The sequence below is a fragment of the Salmo trutta genome, chromosome 7 (genome assembly GCF_901001165.1).
Source record: "Salmo trutta chromosome 7, fSalTru1.1, whole genome shotgun sequence".
Taxonomy (NCBI): domain Eukaryota; kingdom Metazoa; phylum Chordata; class Actinopteri; order Salmoniformes; family Salmonidae; genus Salmo; species Salmo trutta.
The window spans coordinates 33771319-33787979 of NC_042963.1; the positions used below are offsets into that span (position 1 = coordinate 33771319).

General features: G+C 42.1%; 1 protein-coding gene across 3 annotated transcripts in view; it reads left to right on the forward strand.

Annotated features, from left to right (window-relative positions):
- Positions 1-16661, forward strand: part of LOC115197280 (genetic suppressor element 1) — a 36642-nt gene that overhangs the window by 223 nt on the left and 19758 nt on the right. For 2 of the 3 annotated variants that reach the window (XM_029758662.1, XM_029758660.1), the window contains exons 2-3: positions 13517-13693; positions 14330-14532. In XM_029758662.1, the coding sequence (XP_029614522.1) occupies positions 13534-13693; positions 14330-14532 (363 nt within the window). In that variant the 5' untranslated portion in view covers positions 13517-13533. Of the gene's footprint in view, positions 1-12380; positions 12419-13516; positions 13694-14329; positions 14533-16661 lie in introns of those variants that run through there. The other variant, XM_029758661.1, reaches the window with a different exon arrangement.

The following is a 16661-nucleotide window of genomic DNA, read 5'->3' on the forward strand; positions in this document are numbered from 1 at the left end:
AGTTCATTAAATCAGATAGAGGGAAAGATGTTGATGATGCCTCGGCGGTCTTCATCTCTGCTCTTCATGTAGACCAGATTACCGCTGTGTGCTTTGTCTGTAGTGAGGGGATGGCTCTCTCTCAATCTCCGCTCTTCTTGTGTGTTTTATATGATTCATTTAATACCCGTGTATGATTATATTATAGAATTGAAGTCTAGACTAACCTATTGTCTATAATAGCTTGTGTGTAAATGTTTGCTGTGGAAGTTCAGTGACTGACAAACTAGTCCTTAGCCAGAGGGCCAAGCAAGTCGTTTAACTGTGTGCTTGGAAAGTCATTGCTCCATGAAGAGTAGTTGCTACGCATCAGGTTATATGTTACATGAGTTCGTCTGTAGATAGACGGGACCTTAACAGCACCACTTTGTTTATCTGAGTTAATGCCACTGGCCTCATATAGCGGATCACGTTGCGTTGTGTGTAGACCTACACAGCCCGCAGGTGGAGTTCACAGACGCGCATGCACGCACACAAACACAAACACACACAACGGTGTGCCATGTGCTGCTGAGCTACAAGAGCAGCTGTTCAGTAGGGGGTAGAGTAGCCTACACTAAACCAACAACAATTCTGTCCTCTTCTGTTAAGGCTCTGGGGCCTCATTTATGAACGTTGCGTAAAAGTAGCATAGCCTTGTGCAAATGGGGGATATATGATGACACTCTTATTCCTAACAAAAAGGTAGATACATATAATACCAAGAGGCAATAATTTGCCATTACTGAGAACAGCAAAAATCGAATTATTTTATCTTTGCATTCAAAAATTATTTGAAATAAGAATCTATTTCCTATTATTTATTTAATTTTCATGATCATCGCAGAATAAATTCCTCACCTTTTCCGTCTGTGATTGTTTCATACTGGAGAAATAGCCTATAGGCCTACAAGTGAGGATAGGCTACCATTCGTCCCATCTCTCACTTAATAATTAGACCCACTTCACAGTAGTAAATAGATGAACTAGTTCAAGTATTTTTCTCTATTCATTTGATCCGAAGCGCAGTTTAACGGTAGAACAGAGGTTCACCCTTTCCGTCTACATCTTAATACTGTAATGTCAAATTTCACTAGTAGACAATATTTCATTTATAAATATAATGACGTATTGCTCCTATCGCACAGCAATACGGTAGCCTACCCATTCTGTCAAATATTTTACATAAACTACCAGTCTATTTACTGTGCTGGCAGAATGTTTTAATCTTTAGCAGGAGTGCATGCTGTATCTGGAAAAGGACTGTCCGTTTCTGAACGAGAAAACAATGGCAAATTGAAATGGGCCTATCAGCAGAAAGTTTGAATTCAAGAACGTTTTATATCGACTTTTCCCACAACCTAAGTAGGATGGACTACCCACGAATTCAGAACATTTTTAGGGCTGGCTACTCCAAACAATACAATTACAGTATTAACAGTAGTTACAGTTCTATTTATTTTGTGTTTTTGTTAAACTTTACTTTTTTAAATAGTACTACTGATATTCATTACTGCATTGTTGTGAAAGAGCAAGCAACAAAGGCATTTCACTGTACTTGTGCAGGTGACAATACAAACTTGAAACATGATACATAGGCCTACTCAGTGGTGTAAAGTACTTATTAAGTAAAATACTTTAAAGTGCAACTTAAGTAGTTTTTTGGCGTATCTGTATTTTACTTTACTATTCATATTTTGGACTACTTTTACTTCACTACATTCCTAATGAAAATTATGTACTTTTTACTCCATACATTTTCCCTGACACCCAAAAGTACTAGTTACATATTGAATGCTTAGCAGTACAGGAAAAAGGTCACATTCATACACTTATCAAGAGAATGTCCCTGGTCATCCCTACTGCCTCTGATCTGGTGTACTCACTAAACATAAATACTTCCTTTGTAAATGATGTCTGAGTGTTGGAGTTGCCCCTGTCTGTCAAAAAAAGTAATAAAAAAGGAAATTGTGCTGTCTGGTTTGCTAAGTATAAGGAATTTGATGTATACCATTTATTTTTACTTTGAGTACTTTTTCCACCACTGTACTTAAGTACATTTAAAAACTTTTAGACTCAAGTAGTATTTTACTAGGTTACTTTTACTTGAGTCATTTTATATTAAGGTATCTTTACTTTTACTCAAGTATGACAATTGAGTACTTTTTCCATCTCTGGGCCTACTTCAGGGTTACAGATCAGCTGTTAAATTCAACTGTATACTGGTATTATCAGCCAGGTCACCCGTGATACAAATCAGTATTCGATGTCCATCCATGTCTGAGGAAATCGGGGCGATGATGTGGAAACTGGCCACTAGGGGCAACATTGGGCGCTGTTACCTTCAAGTAAGTTTCGGTTTTGCTAGGGCATTGTGGACAGGGATGGCGGAGGGGTGTAGGCATCTGCATCTGGGGACAAAGGTTGCATGTTAGAATCCAGGATAGAATATTGTTTTTGAGATTTTTGTTTTAAGCCTATCCCAAACCTTAACCCTTACCTTAACCATTCAAAGTTAATGCCTAACCTTAAGATTTCGGAGTTAATGCCTAAACTTAACCTTGACGTTTGGAACAACATCAACATTTTATGTTTGAGGAACATGGATGAACGTCTAATTCTGACATGAGACTATGAGATCTTGTTGGTATTATAAATCCTGATACCTATGATATTACACATTTCAAATAGATATAGCCTATCTATTTACTAGGATACTAGGTCCAATTAATTAGATGCACATTATAATTTGTTGTGGTAATCATGGCCACAAGAGTTGAGGAATATATTCTGCAATGGTTATGAAAATTGTATAAATAGGAAAACGATTCCTATGTCCAATTATAAGAATCCCATGTCTAATTATTTTAGATTCTAAAAATCAAACACAGATTTTCACTCTTCTCACTAATGGTAAATGGTTGCATTCTTGTTAATATGTTTTCCTATTTTTAGCTTTTTGATGAATAATCTTTTCATCATATCCCCCATTTGCACAAAATCCTTCCGTGCCAGCTTGCAATACAATACTTCAACCACTAGCAGATGTGTGTGCCCATGGCCTACATTTTTTGCAAGGAGGTGAACACATTGTCACATCAAGTACATTTTTTATAAATGCTAACTTTTGCGTGTAAACTGGCACACTACACTGGTCCTTTACCTTTCACTTCAATTTACAAAACTGTATAGGCCTATTCTATTTGAATCCTTACTTTTGCACTTTGATTTGGTATGATAATGATTGATTTACAAACAATTTACAAATGGTAAACAAGTTAACTAATAATGGTTTATAAACAGATTATAAGCATACCATCTAATACATTGTTCTAGTTATGCTTTATAGCTCTTTATTCAAATCGAATACAGTACCAGACTCGCTTCCTGTACCTTTTAGTACTCTCTGTATTAAACACCTGTCTGTGGGGAGCGGTTTGTGTGTGGAGACAAGATGAGGATGATTCCACTATAGACTGCTGAGATACAGACAGTCAGTCCTAGGCCCTAAGGCTGAGTTATACCAGGTGGCTAACCACTCTGGCTAGACCACAACCTCCTGAGCAAACACAACATACATACATACTCAGAGAATGAGAGAGAGAGAATATAGCACCGTTTCATAAGAACTCTCCCTATCCTGGAGACCATGAGAGAAACAGTGAGATTGCTGACAAACTGCCCATAGAAAGGTTTTAATCTGTTATCTTTCCTCAATGGAAGACTCCAGGAACAGAACCAGAGTCATATCACACTTCTACAACTTCCCCTCACCCTTCGTTGCTCTCTTCTTTCCTGGTTTATGGTTCATCTGGGTTAATTGCTCAAGGGCACATGAAAAGATTTTTCACCTAGTCGGTTCAGGGATTCAAACCAGCAAACTTTTGGTTATTGGCCCAACACTCTTATCAGGCTACCTGCTGCTATATCCATCAGTATAGATTTAACCTATCTAGTCCTGTCAGATCAGTGTTCAAAACTTGTCAGGGAGAGAGGATGAGGAAAGGATGCGATTCAAAACTATTAGGACACAGCCTCCTGATCTGATGATTGGCCAGATATCCAGGTCCCTTGTGGGTCATGTTTTACTAGCTTTCTATTCTCCCCTCCCTCACTTTCTTTTTGCCCCGCTCTCTCGCTCTCAATTCAATTTCAATTTAAGGGCTTTATTGACATGGGAAACAAAGCAAGTGAAGTAGATAATAAACAAAAGTGAAATAAACAATAAAAAATTTACAGTAAACATTACACTCACAGAAGTAAAAAAATAATAGACATTTCAAATGTCATATTATGTCTATATACAGTGTTGTAACAATGTGCAAATAGTTAACCTTTTCACACGTACCAACACAGGGGTGTGATCATTCTACAGTGGTCCCTGCAGCGTAGGCTCAAACCGGTGTGAGTAGAACGCTAATTTAGAACTTCCAGATCCGATTGACACAACAGTCAGCGTTTGAGCGTGCCACACTTTTTTCAGAAACTATTTACACAAACACAGTCGTTACAAAGTTTTGTCCAGAAAGTGAGCAGTTTATTTTTGGATGCAGTGTTCAGACATTCACAGAAGTATCTACAGCAACACAATCATCCAAACCGGAAAAATGTAGGCTACATTTGTCCTAGCGCTAACTGAGGAAAGATTGAAGTAACACAAGTGGTCATATTTGTATAACTCTTGCTGACAAACTACAATATGAATTAGCAAATTACTATTTCTAATTAATCACATCATGGGTAATAATAGAGTAAAACACTCTCTAGAAATCGAAAGTAATCCGACGATGGGTAGTTTCTGCACGCTGCCATGCTTTTTTCCCTCACAGAAACCAAAGATAATAAGAGGAGACAAGATGAGTTTGGTCTGTTTATAGTATGCATGTTCAAGGGGGGGTGTTGTCTACCATCGTTCACATCCCACCATTCATTTCCGGAAGTCCTCAAAAAATGAGTGAACCCTTACTCACCTCATTTTGTTATAACATATTTGGTCCAACAGACGATTATGTGAAACCCAGAATGCATTGTATGTCAACAAACATGGCTACACACAGCTGGAATTAGCTTAGCTCATCATAATCAGTACAACCTTCAAAAAAGTATTTTACACACATAATATGTGCCCATTAAAATCTATGCAAGAATCGGAACGCATGATTTGTCACCGGTAATTGAAAACATGTGAATAAACAGTAAATATATAAATAATTACCACACAAAACATTTTCTGATAGTGATTTATTGATACAAGTGGTGTGTGCCGCCAGTCAATCATGTAACCTCTCACTCCCACTCTGAGCCATTCAGTGTTGTTGTTTATGTATGTAGCTAGTGAGCTAAGCAGTAGCATTAGCAATGTCTTTCAAAAGGAGACAACTCACAAATGTGGAACTTCTGGAGATTTCTGAGTATGAAAGTCGGGGATCAGATTCTGACAGTGAGGAGCTGCCCCCCAACCTTGTAGCCATTGAGAACCCTGAATCTGAGGACTCCTTGTCCACTGACGAAGTCCCAGGTCCCTTTGAAGATGCTGGTGGTGATGGAGGCAGACCAACAGTGGATGAAGTACAGGAGCACCACACCCCTTAGCGCCCATCCACTGGGGGTCGTCCTGCTGCGGACAATCCCCTACGCCTCACTGCACGGTATTTTCCCTGCAAAGTCCCTCAAACTGCTGCTCAAGGTAGTCGCACACGGAGGCACTGCAAAGTCTGCCTGTCTGGCACCAGGAGAAGTAAGCAGAGGAAGTTGACAAAATACATGTGTTTAGCTTGTGATACTCCTCTATGTATTTCACCATGCTTTGAGGAGTATCACATGCTCAAGCACTATTGAGCACATATGCAGCAATTAGTGACTGACTGACCTGACAGGTGACCTGCCATGATACTATGCCTTTAGAGGTGGGGGTGGGAATGCAGTTGTTGTTCAGTCACTGCATGAATATTAAATATGGGTTATGCGTTATCAGTTTTTTTTCCTCTAGTAAAACAAGTAGTTGTTGAACCAACCACCAATACTGCAATAAAATAGACGACTATTACATATTGGCCTATGTGTTTTCTTGCTGTGTTTTCATCCAGTAAAATCCTAGCCTAAAATGACATACCAAATCTAACTGCCTGTAGCTCAGGCCCTGAAGCAAGGATATGCGTATTCTTGGTACCATTTGAAAGGAAACACATTGAAATTTGTGGAAATGTGAATTGAATGTAGGAAAATATATCACAATAGATCTAGTAGAAGAAAATACAAAGAAAAAAACAACCAGTCTTTTTCTACCACCATCTTTGAAATGCAAGAGAAAGGTCACTGTTATAGCCATCACGCTGGTTGTAATTCCGATGGTGTCCACAAGATGGCAGCAGTGTATGTGCAAAGTTTCAGACGGATAACTTATGAGCGTTCTACATTTACATTTACATTTAAGTCATTTAGCAGACGCTCTTATCCAGAGCGACTTACAAATTGGTGCATTCACCTTGAATGATATCCAGTGGAACAACCACTTTACAATAGTGCATCTAAATCTTTTAGGGGGGGGGGGTTAGAAGGATTACTTTATCCTATCCCAGGTATTCCTTAAAGAGGTGGGGTTTCAGGTGTCTCCGGAAGGTGGTGATTGACTCCGCTGTCCTGGCGTCGTGAGGGAGCTTGTTCCACCATTGGGGTGCCAGAGCAGCGAACAGTTTTGACTGGGCTGAGCGGGAACTGTGCTTCCTCAGAGGTAGGGAGGCGAGCAGGCCAGAGGTGGATGAACGCAGTGCCCTTGTTTGGGTGTAGGGCCTGATCAGAGCCTGAAGGTACGGAGGTGCCGTTCCCCTCACAGCTCCGTAGGCAAGCACCATGGACTTGTAGCGGATGCGAGCTTCAACTGGAAGCCAGTGGAGAGAGCGGAGGAGCGGGGTGACGTGAGAGAACTTGGGAAGGTTGAACACCAGACGGGCTGCGGCGTTCTGGATGAGTTGTAGGGGTTTAATGGCACAGGCAGGGAGCCCAGCCAACAGCGAGTTGCAGTAATCCAGACGGGAGATGACAAGTGCCTGGACTAGGACCTGCGCCGCTTCCTGTGTGAGGCAGGGTCGTACTCTGCGAATGTTGTAGAGCATGAACCTACAGGATCGGGTCACCGCCTTGATGTTAGTGGAGAACGACAGGGTGTTGTCCAGGGTCACGCCAAGGTTCTTAGCACTCTGGGAGGAGGACACAAGGGAGTTGTCAACCGTGATGGTGAGATCATGGAACGGGCAGTCCTTCCCCGGGAGGAAGAGCAGCTCCGTCTTGCCGAGGTTCAGCTTGAGGTGGTGATCCGTCATCCACACTGATATGTCTGCCAGACATGCAGAGATGCGATTCGCCACCTGGTTATCAGAAGGGGGAAAGGAGAAGATTAATTGTGTGTCGTCTGCGTAGCAATGATAGGAGAGACCATGTGAGGATATGACAGAGCCAAGTGACTTGGTGTATAGTGAGAATAGGAGAGGGCCTAGAACAGAGCCCTGGGGGACACCAGTGGTGAGAGCACGTGGTGCGGAGACAGATTCTCGCCACGCCACCTGGTAGGAGCGACCTGTCAGGTAGGACGCAATCCAAGCGTGGGCCGCGCCGGAGATGCCCAGCTCGGAGAGGGTGGAGAGGAGGATCTGATGGTTCACAGTATCAAAGGCAGCAGATAGGTCTAGAAGGATGAGAGCAGAGGAGAGAGAGTTAGCTTTAGCAGTTCTCCATGACATTTAGTGTGAAGTCACCCAGGTACATTTGGGCAAATTGTGAAGGAGACCTTTGCATTCATGTTCCATTTTTCTGCAAGAATATCATCAAATCTGTATACTCGGACTTTGATTTAGCTTTTCCAGTATTAGCAGCCATATTATAAGTTCAACATTTGCAAAACAACCAGTTTTCATAATTTCATAACTCTGAATATTCTTATAATTTTTGTCCAAAAGGAAAAGGCATGCTGTCGCAAAAGGTTAGCACCTACATTTTGCGACAGACACAGGGTTTCCGGTTACTTCTGTAACCGGAAATTGGCTATCTAGCTAGCTTTGTTTGACCCCGATTGGTGCTTATTTGACAAAGATACAGTCGATCAAATGAAGACCGGCCGCGTCATTGTCGTGCCATGAAGGCATCGCTCTCTGACCAAATATGGTGTCCTATAGGATATACTACACCCCTAATGATATAGTGAAGTCTGGTTACGTTCTAGGATCTCTGTGTAATAGATACAAACGTGATTTGACCGGTTGAAACAACGTTTAGGGTGAGATTTTCACAGATTCCTTTCTTTGCAAATTGAATGAGTGGAAATACAAAATCGATCGTGCATGCTATATGGACCTTTTTAGGATATCAAAAAGGATTTTATCTAACAAAACGACACTTCATGTTATCTCTGGGAACCTTTGGATTATAAATCAGAGCAAGATTTCAGAATGTAAGTACATATTTCACCTTCAGAGGTGAATTTATCAAACCTATCGTCGTGAATAAAGTGTTTTGTTGTTAGGAGCTCTCCTCAAACAATAGCATGGCATTTTTTTGCAGTAATAGCTACTGTAATTTGCACAGTGCAGTTATATTAACAAGAATTTAAGCTTTCAGTCGATACAAAACACTTATATGTACCAACATTTGTTGTTTCTCTAAAATCTGCAGGTTCATCTCTCTGTAGGTGAAAGGCTTTGTTATGGAAGGTTTGTGAATTGCTTCCTTTTAGGTGGTTGTAGAATTTAATGTCTCTTTTCTCAATTTTGTTAATTAGCGGGTATCAACCGAATTCTGCTCTGCATGCATTATTTGGTGTTTTACGTTGTACACAGAGGATATTTTTGCATAATTCTGCATGCAGTCTCAATGTGGTGTTTGTCCCATTTTGTGAATTCTTGGTTGTTGAATAAATCCAACTTAATATGTTTCTCTAAATGTACATATATTTTATGTGAGGATAACCAAAAATAGAGAACATTGAGTGATTGAACTAATTAGAAGTATTTTAATCTCCATCTTGTCACATGGCTCTGTTTTTAGAGGATTGTGGGTAATTCAACATTTAAAAACTTTATGATTGTTTTACACAAAGTTGCATGTTTGAAGAAAGAAAATAATACTTCTTTCTAATAGTATTAATCAGTTTGTTGTGCCATGAGGTATAATGGATCATGTTGAAAGGATATCGAACCGTCAGACAAAATGATAGGCAAAATTATCATCAATGATGTAGACGACCCATGGCCACATTTCTAACTTTTAATGCTGCTGTAAAACCTTTACTCTGCCTGCCAAAATGGGTTAAAATGGCAAATGGTCAGATACATAAATCAATGAAAATACACCAGAAGAAGTAATCTAATTCTGCACAAGACAGGATTTGAAACACCAAAATAGTGTTTTGAACCTTTTCTGGTAGGGCTCCCAGTCCCTGGCAAGATGTTGCACAACACTTGATTAAGTGGTGTTACAACACACCATGTCATGTTTCAGAACATCTCAGGATTATGTGTTTCGATACTCCAGCAAAGATAAGGTTTAGTCTCCTTTGCGTTGGTAGCAGCTCAGTTGCCACTAGTTTTTCTGTTACAAAACACTTCATTTTAACAGTGCACATATCGGTGGGGGGTTTAAATAGAGGGTGGCAGGTAGTCTACCACTTACATTTTAGTACTTTCAGTAGTGAATACATACATTTTCCCTTTACTGGTCCCCCATGGGAATCAAACCCACAACCCTGGCATTGCAGCACTATGCTCTACCAACTGAGCCATAGAGTATTTGAACTAGGTCGCTGGTTTGAATACCTCAGCTGACGGGGTGAAAAACCTGTTGATGTGTCTTTGACCCTAATTTGCTCCAGAGACGCCGTACTACTATGGCTGACAATGAAGAAAGCACAGTAATGCCGAAACATTGATGGTTTACCTAATAAATGACTGGGAGTTTATACACAGAGTGTGCGACTCTCTTTGTTTTTATAGCTTCCAGTTTATTCACCGTTATTCAGCACCTCTACAATAAATCATTTTCTCTGGGTGTGCGCCAGCTCATGCTTTTATTTGACCTTGTAAAACAACACATTTCATTGCACCTACAGTATCTGGTATATGTGACAATAAAACATAAATATATTTGTTTATGTACGCACTCTATGTTTAGTTATCTACTAGTATATAGTTTTTGCTAACATGCTACTGTAGATGTACTAAACCTTACATTTCCTCAGCTGTTCAGCGTTGAAGATGCTAGCTGGCAGTGTTGTCCCTGGAGATTAGATGATTAGGGCCATATGTTGTGTGATAAATGATACACAAAAACTGAGTCAGCAGGTAGTGTGTGTGTGTGTGTGTGCATTTGCGTACATGTGCGTTTGCGTGCCTGCGTGTGTGTGCTTAAGATGTCAGTGTAACTGCCATCATTATGTTATGTGATTATGAGGCTGTTAACTCAACATATTAAAATTCCCCATGCACACACACGCACACATTGTACTGAATTATGTTATAGACATGTTTACAAGGGTTGTAAACGTGTTTGGCTCAGAATCTACTCTCTGAGTCAGTGGAACATAAAATACTCTGCCAGCTACTGTATAACACTGACATGGAGGGAGGAGGGATATGTGTTTACAGAAGAGGGAGATGTGTTTACAGAAGAGGGAGATGTGTTTACAGAAGAGGGAGATGTGTTTACAGAGGAGGGAGATGTGTTTACAGAGGAGGGAGATGTGTTTACGGAGGAGGGAGATGTGTTAACGGAGGAGGGAGATGTGTTTACGGAGGAGGGAGATGTGTTTACAGAAGAGGGAGATGTGTTTACAGAAGAGGGAGATGTGTTTACGGAGGAGGGAGATGTGTTTACAGAGGAGGGAGATGTGTTTACGGAGGAGGGAGATGTGTTTACGGAGGAGGGAGATGTGTTTACAGAGGAGGGAGATGTGTTTACAGAGGAGGGAGATGTGTTTACGGAGGAGGGAGATGTGTTTACAGAGGAGTGAGAGTGTTTACGGAGGAGGGAGATGTGTTTACGGAGGAGGGAGATGTGCTTACAGAGGAGGAGAGTGTTTACGGAGGAGGGAGATGTGTTTACGGAGGAGGGAGATGTGTTTACAGAGGAGGGAGATGTGTTTACGGAGGAGGGAGATGTGTTTACGGAGGAGTGAGAGTGTTTACGGAGGAGGGAGATGTGTTTACGGAGGAGGGAGATGTGTTTACAGAGGAGGAGAGTGTTTACGGAGGAGGGAGATGTGTTTACGGAGGAGGGAGATGTGTTTACAGAGGAGGAGAGTGTTTACGGAGGAGGGAGATGTGTTTACGGAGGAGGGAGATGTGTTTACAGAGGAGGAGAGTGTTTACGGAGGAGGGAGATGTGTTTACGGAGGAGGGAGATGTGTTTACAGAGGAGGAGAGTGTTTACGGAGGAGGGAGATGTGTTTACAGAGGAGGAGAGTGTTTACGGAGGAGGGAGATGTGTTTACGCTGTGTGTTTGTGTGTGTGTGTTCCATTCTCTTCCGTGGTGTAATGACAGAGCAGGAAATAACACACACATACACTGTAATTGCTTGTTCTCCAATCCTAATGACACACACACATACACACATTCACACACAGACACGTACACACACACGCGCACACACACGCGCATACACACAAACACAAATACAGAAATACACACACACCCTCCAGCCTTTATGAGCTGAGAGGGCAGAGCAGGTCCCCTGCCACACAGTGTGTATGTGTGAGAGACAGAGGGCTGAGTTGTTTTTTGTTTATACCGTATGTGTCTAAAGTGCTGGGCTGTCATGTTGTCCACTCTAAACACTTCACCGTCCCTCGTCAGCCTCTGTCCCCCTGGCCACGCATAGACTCAGGGGTGATAGGTCACTGTCAGGGCCCCTGCATCAGTTAGGGCTGATGGGTGGAGACAGAGTGATGGATAAAGTTTACCTCTCCTCCCTCCATCCTCCTCCTCCTGTTCCTCCTCATACTTAGGAGGGGGTAAGAATGAGAGGGGAGGAGAGAGGGAGAAGAGGGGAGTGGAGGTATGAGAGGGAGGGGGTAGACAGGAAGGGGAGTAGGAGAAAGGGGGAGAGAAAGCGAGAGTAGGAGGGGTATGGAGATAGAAAGGGAGAGAGAGGAGAGGGAGAAAGAGAAGGGAGGGGGACAGAATGAGGGAATCACGTGACAGTGTAGCAGCTGCACAACTGAGAGGGCTGTTCCTGGAGGAGAGAGAGAACAACATAGAGAGAGAGAGTGAAAGAACAAGAGAGAGTGGGGCGAGAGAGAAGAAATGAGAGAGAGAGAGAGGGAACGTGAAGAGGAGAGAGCGAGTGTGAAAGGGAAAGAGAGCGTGAGGGAGAGAGAAAAGATAATGCAAGCAGGAAGAACACGGAGCCAGCCGGTGAGTGTGTTTGTTTGTTGTATGTCAGTTTGTATATGTGCATGTGTTTGTGTGCATGTGTGCATGGTGTGTGTGTGGTGAGCATGTGTATCAGTGTGTATGTGTTTGTATGAGAGAAAAAGAGACACACTGAGAGAGAGAGAGAGAGAGAGAGAGAGAGAGAAAAGATAAATGAGCCAAAGAGAACATGGAAGGGAAATATGTGTGTTAGAGAGTGTGCATGTTTTTTTTGCTAAATAAGCGTGTGAGTGAAACAGAGATAAACAGAGGGCGAGGTGAGAGAGAGGAGTGTAAAGGAGGGCGATAGGAGTGAGATAGAGGGAGAGATAGAAGAGGGTACAGGAGGAAGAGAGAGAGAGGGAGAGAGGAGAGAGGAGAGAGAGGAGTGTAAAGGAGGGCGATAGGAGTGAGAGAGGGAGAGATAGAAGAGGGCACAGGAGGAAGAGGGAGAGAGGAGAGAGGAGAGAGAGGAGTGTAAAGGAGGGCGATAGGAGTGAGATAGAGGGAGAGATAGAAGAGGGCACAGGAGGAAGAGAGAGAGAGGAGAGAGAGGATATGACGATGTCTCAACAAACAGGCAGCTGTAAGGATCAGAGCCTTTGCTGTGTGTGTGTGTGTGTGTGTGTGTGTGTGCCTAGGTGGGGGTGGGGCAGTATATAGCTGTATGTGGGTCACTGGCAGGGCAGTGGGGGAACACAAATTATGTTAGGATTGTGCGTGCCTTTGTGTGTGTGTGTGTGTGTGTGTGTGTGTGTGTGTGTGTGTGTGTGTGTGTGTGTGTGTGTGTGTGTGTGTGTGTGTGTGTGTGTGTGTGTGTCACGGCTCTGACAGACTAACCCGACCTCTGACCTGATACTTGACCTCAGTGTCTGCTCTTTCCCCCTCTCAGAGCTAACACACACACACACACACACACACACACACACACACACACACACACACACATCCTCTCAGTAGCTCCCTCGCTTTCTCTTTCCTACACACACATTGTTGTATTATGATAGAGAATAAATATTCTTCTCCCTTTCCTTTCTTTCACTACCCTCCTGTCCCTCGTTTCACTTTTTGTCCACCCTTCCACCCTCTCTATCTCTCCAGGTACGAGCCGTTAGTCTATGTTGCGGTCATTAGGAATGATCTCCACGCCAACTCGCACCACGGCCACGGTCAGCCCTCTCACCCCGCTAGCCAATGGGAGTGCGGCTGCTCAGTCTGCTCACTCTGGATTCGCTGCCGCCCTCCGTCAATTGGCCAAACAGGCTGAAGATCCCAGAGGTGAGCACTGTGACCCCGCCTCTCTCCTCTTACCTCAGGAAATCAATAACATCTATTCTATTCACACCCAAAATCCATATATCATCTACAGTCTCCTCCCTCCTACCCCCTCACTCTTCTCCTCTTCCCTTTACATCGATCTGACATCAGATTCATGTCCAACCGTGCTGCTATTGTGTGTTTGTGTGTGTGTGTGTGCATGTGTAGGTGTGTGTTTGTGTGTTAGCTCCTAATGGAGGTAATTACCCACAATTACACTCTCCCTCCCTCTCTCCCTCTCTTTCCTTCTCTCTCACTGCTTCTCACTGTATCTCACACTCTCTCCTTATACTCTCTCCTTATACTCTCTCCCTTATACTATCCCACTCTCTTTCACTCATCTCTTACATTTGTTTTTCAGGCATCACTCTCCCCTGCCATCTCGCTCCATCCCCATTCCTCTCGGATGAGCCCCATTAGCTGCTTTTGTGTGTATGCGTGTGTGTTGATTAGTGTTATGTCTCATTTTTACAGTAATGGCTTTCTGATGGCCTTTCTGCCTTGCTATTCCTCCTCCCCCATCTCTCTCTTTCTCTCTCGTGCGCTCTCTTGTTCTATCTATCCATCCATCCATCCATCCATCCCTCTCTCCCCTAGGTTCTTCTCCCAGTAGTGAGTCTTCAGTCTCCTCTCCAGCTACCTGTCTCAGTAATTCAGTCACCACTCCTAAGAGGGGGTTGTCAGGGCCACTCCAGACCTCAAGTGGGGTAGACAGCCTTCCCTCCACCCCTCCTGTAGTCACCATCGCCCCAACTCACAGCAAGACCAGCAACATTCTCTGGATAGGAGAAGGGCACCAGGTAAGAAGAAACGGTCCCGCTTTATTTGAAGTGCATCTTATGAAGGCTTTATAAAGCACTGCATAGATGCTTCACAAATAATCTATAACTGTATATCATGCTCAATAAAGATTCATAATGTGGCAGAACTGTGTGACATAACCATCCATTTAGTTGTTCACATTTATTGATCCTTTATAAAGAATCAAATACGTTTATAGATGATTTGTGACCCATTTATGTATTTTGTATTCGTATTTATTCTGGATCCCCATTAGCTGCTGCCAAGGCAGCTACATTTTTGCTGGGGTCCAGCAAAATTAAGGCAGTTTATACCATTTTTTAAAAACATTACAATACATTTCCACACTCACCTTACGGAATTCGGAATTAAAATGACATAATTTGGTCAGATATACGCTACCGTTCAAAAGTTTGGGGTCACTTAGAAATTCCCTTGCTTTTGAAAGAAAAGCACATTTTCTGTCCATTAAAATAACATCAAATTGATCAGAAATACAGTGTAGACATTGTTAATGTTGTAAATGACTATTGTAGCTGGAAACGGCTGATTTGTTTATGGAATATCTACATAGGCGTACAGAGGCCCATTATCAGCAACCATCACTCCTGTGTTCCAATGGCATGTTGTGTTGGAGATAATTGCAAAAGGGTTTTCTAATGATCAATTAGCCTTTTAAAATGATAAACTTGGATTATCTAACACAACGTGCCATTGGAACACAGGAGTGATGGTTGCTGATAATGGACCTCTGTACGCCTATGTAGATATTCCATAAAAAATCAGCCGTTTCCAGCTACAATAGTCATTTACAACATTAACAATGTCTACACTGTATTTATGGTCAATTTGATGTTATTTTAATGGACAAAAAAATGTGTTTTTCTTTCAAAAACATGGACATTTCTAAGTGACCCCAAACTTTTGAATGGTAGTGTCAGTGTTTGTTGCTGGCATGTCATCCATAAATTTGCTAATCTTGCCAGTGAAAAATCATTAAAGTAGTTGGCAATATCAGTTGGTTTTGTGATTTTTTTTTAACCTTTATTTAACTAGGTAAGTAATTTAAGAACACATTCTTATTTACAATGACGGCCTACACCGGCCAAACCCGGACAACACTGGGCCAATTGTGCGCCACCCTATTGGACTCCCAATCACGGCCTGTTGTGATACAGCCTGGATTCGAACCACGGTTCCTGTAGTGACACCTCAAGCACTGAGATGCAGTGCCTTAGACCGCAAAGCCACTCGGGAGCTCGCTATGATCGATAATGTCAAAAGCTGCACTGAAGTCTAACTAAACAGCCCCCACAATCTTTTTATGAATGAGCCATCTGATTCAATGAATGATGGAGCTGAGTTTGCCTTTTTTCCCAAAGTGTAATTTAAGGTGCTCCAAAGCTTTTTACGATCATTCTTTATGTCATTTATATTTGTTTCATACTGTAGTTTCTTCTTCTTTTTATTCAGTTTAGTCACGTTTTCTCAATTTGCAGTACGTTTGCCAGACTTATTTGTTATTCCTTTTGCCTCTTCCCTCTCAACCATTTAGTTTTTCATCAATCCACAGGGATTTAACAATTTTTACAGTCATGTTCTTAATGGGTGCATGCTTATTAGTAACTGGGATAAACAATTCCATAAATGTGTCAAGTGCAGTGTCTGTTTGCTCCTCATTGCACACCACAGACCAACAAATATTATTTACATCAACAACATATGAATCACTACAAAACTTCTTGTATGACCTCTTACACACTATATTAGGCCCAGCCTTTGGAACTTTGGTTTTCCTAGATATGGCTATTATATTGTGATCACTACATCCAATGGATCTGGATACTGCTTTAAAGCAAATTTCTGCAACATTAGTAAAGATGTGATCAATACATGTTGATTATTTAATTCCTGTGCTGTTTGTAACTACCCTGTTAGGTTGACTGATAACCTGAACCAGGTTGCAGGCACTGGTTACAGTTTCTTGAGTGGGCAGCTTGATAAAAGCCAGTCAATATTTAAATCAACCAGAAAATATAACTCTCTGTTGATATCACATACATTATCAAGCATTTCACACATGTTATCCAGATACTGACTGTTAGCACTTGGTCTATAGCAGCTTCCC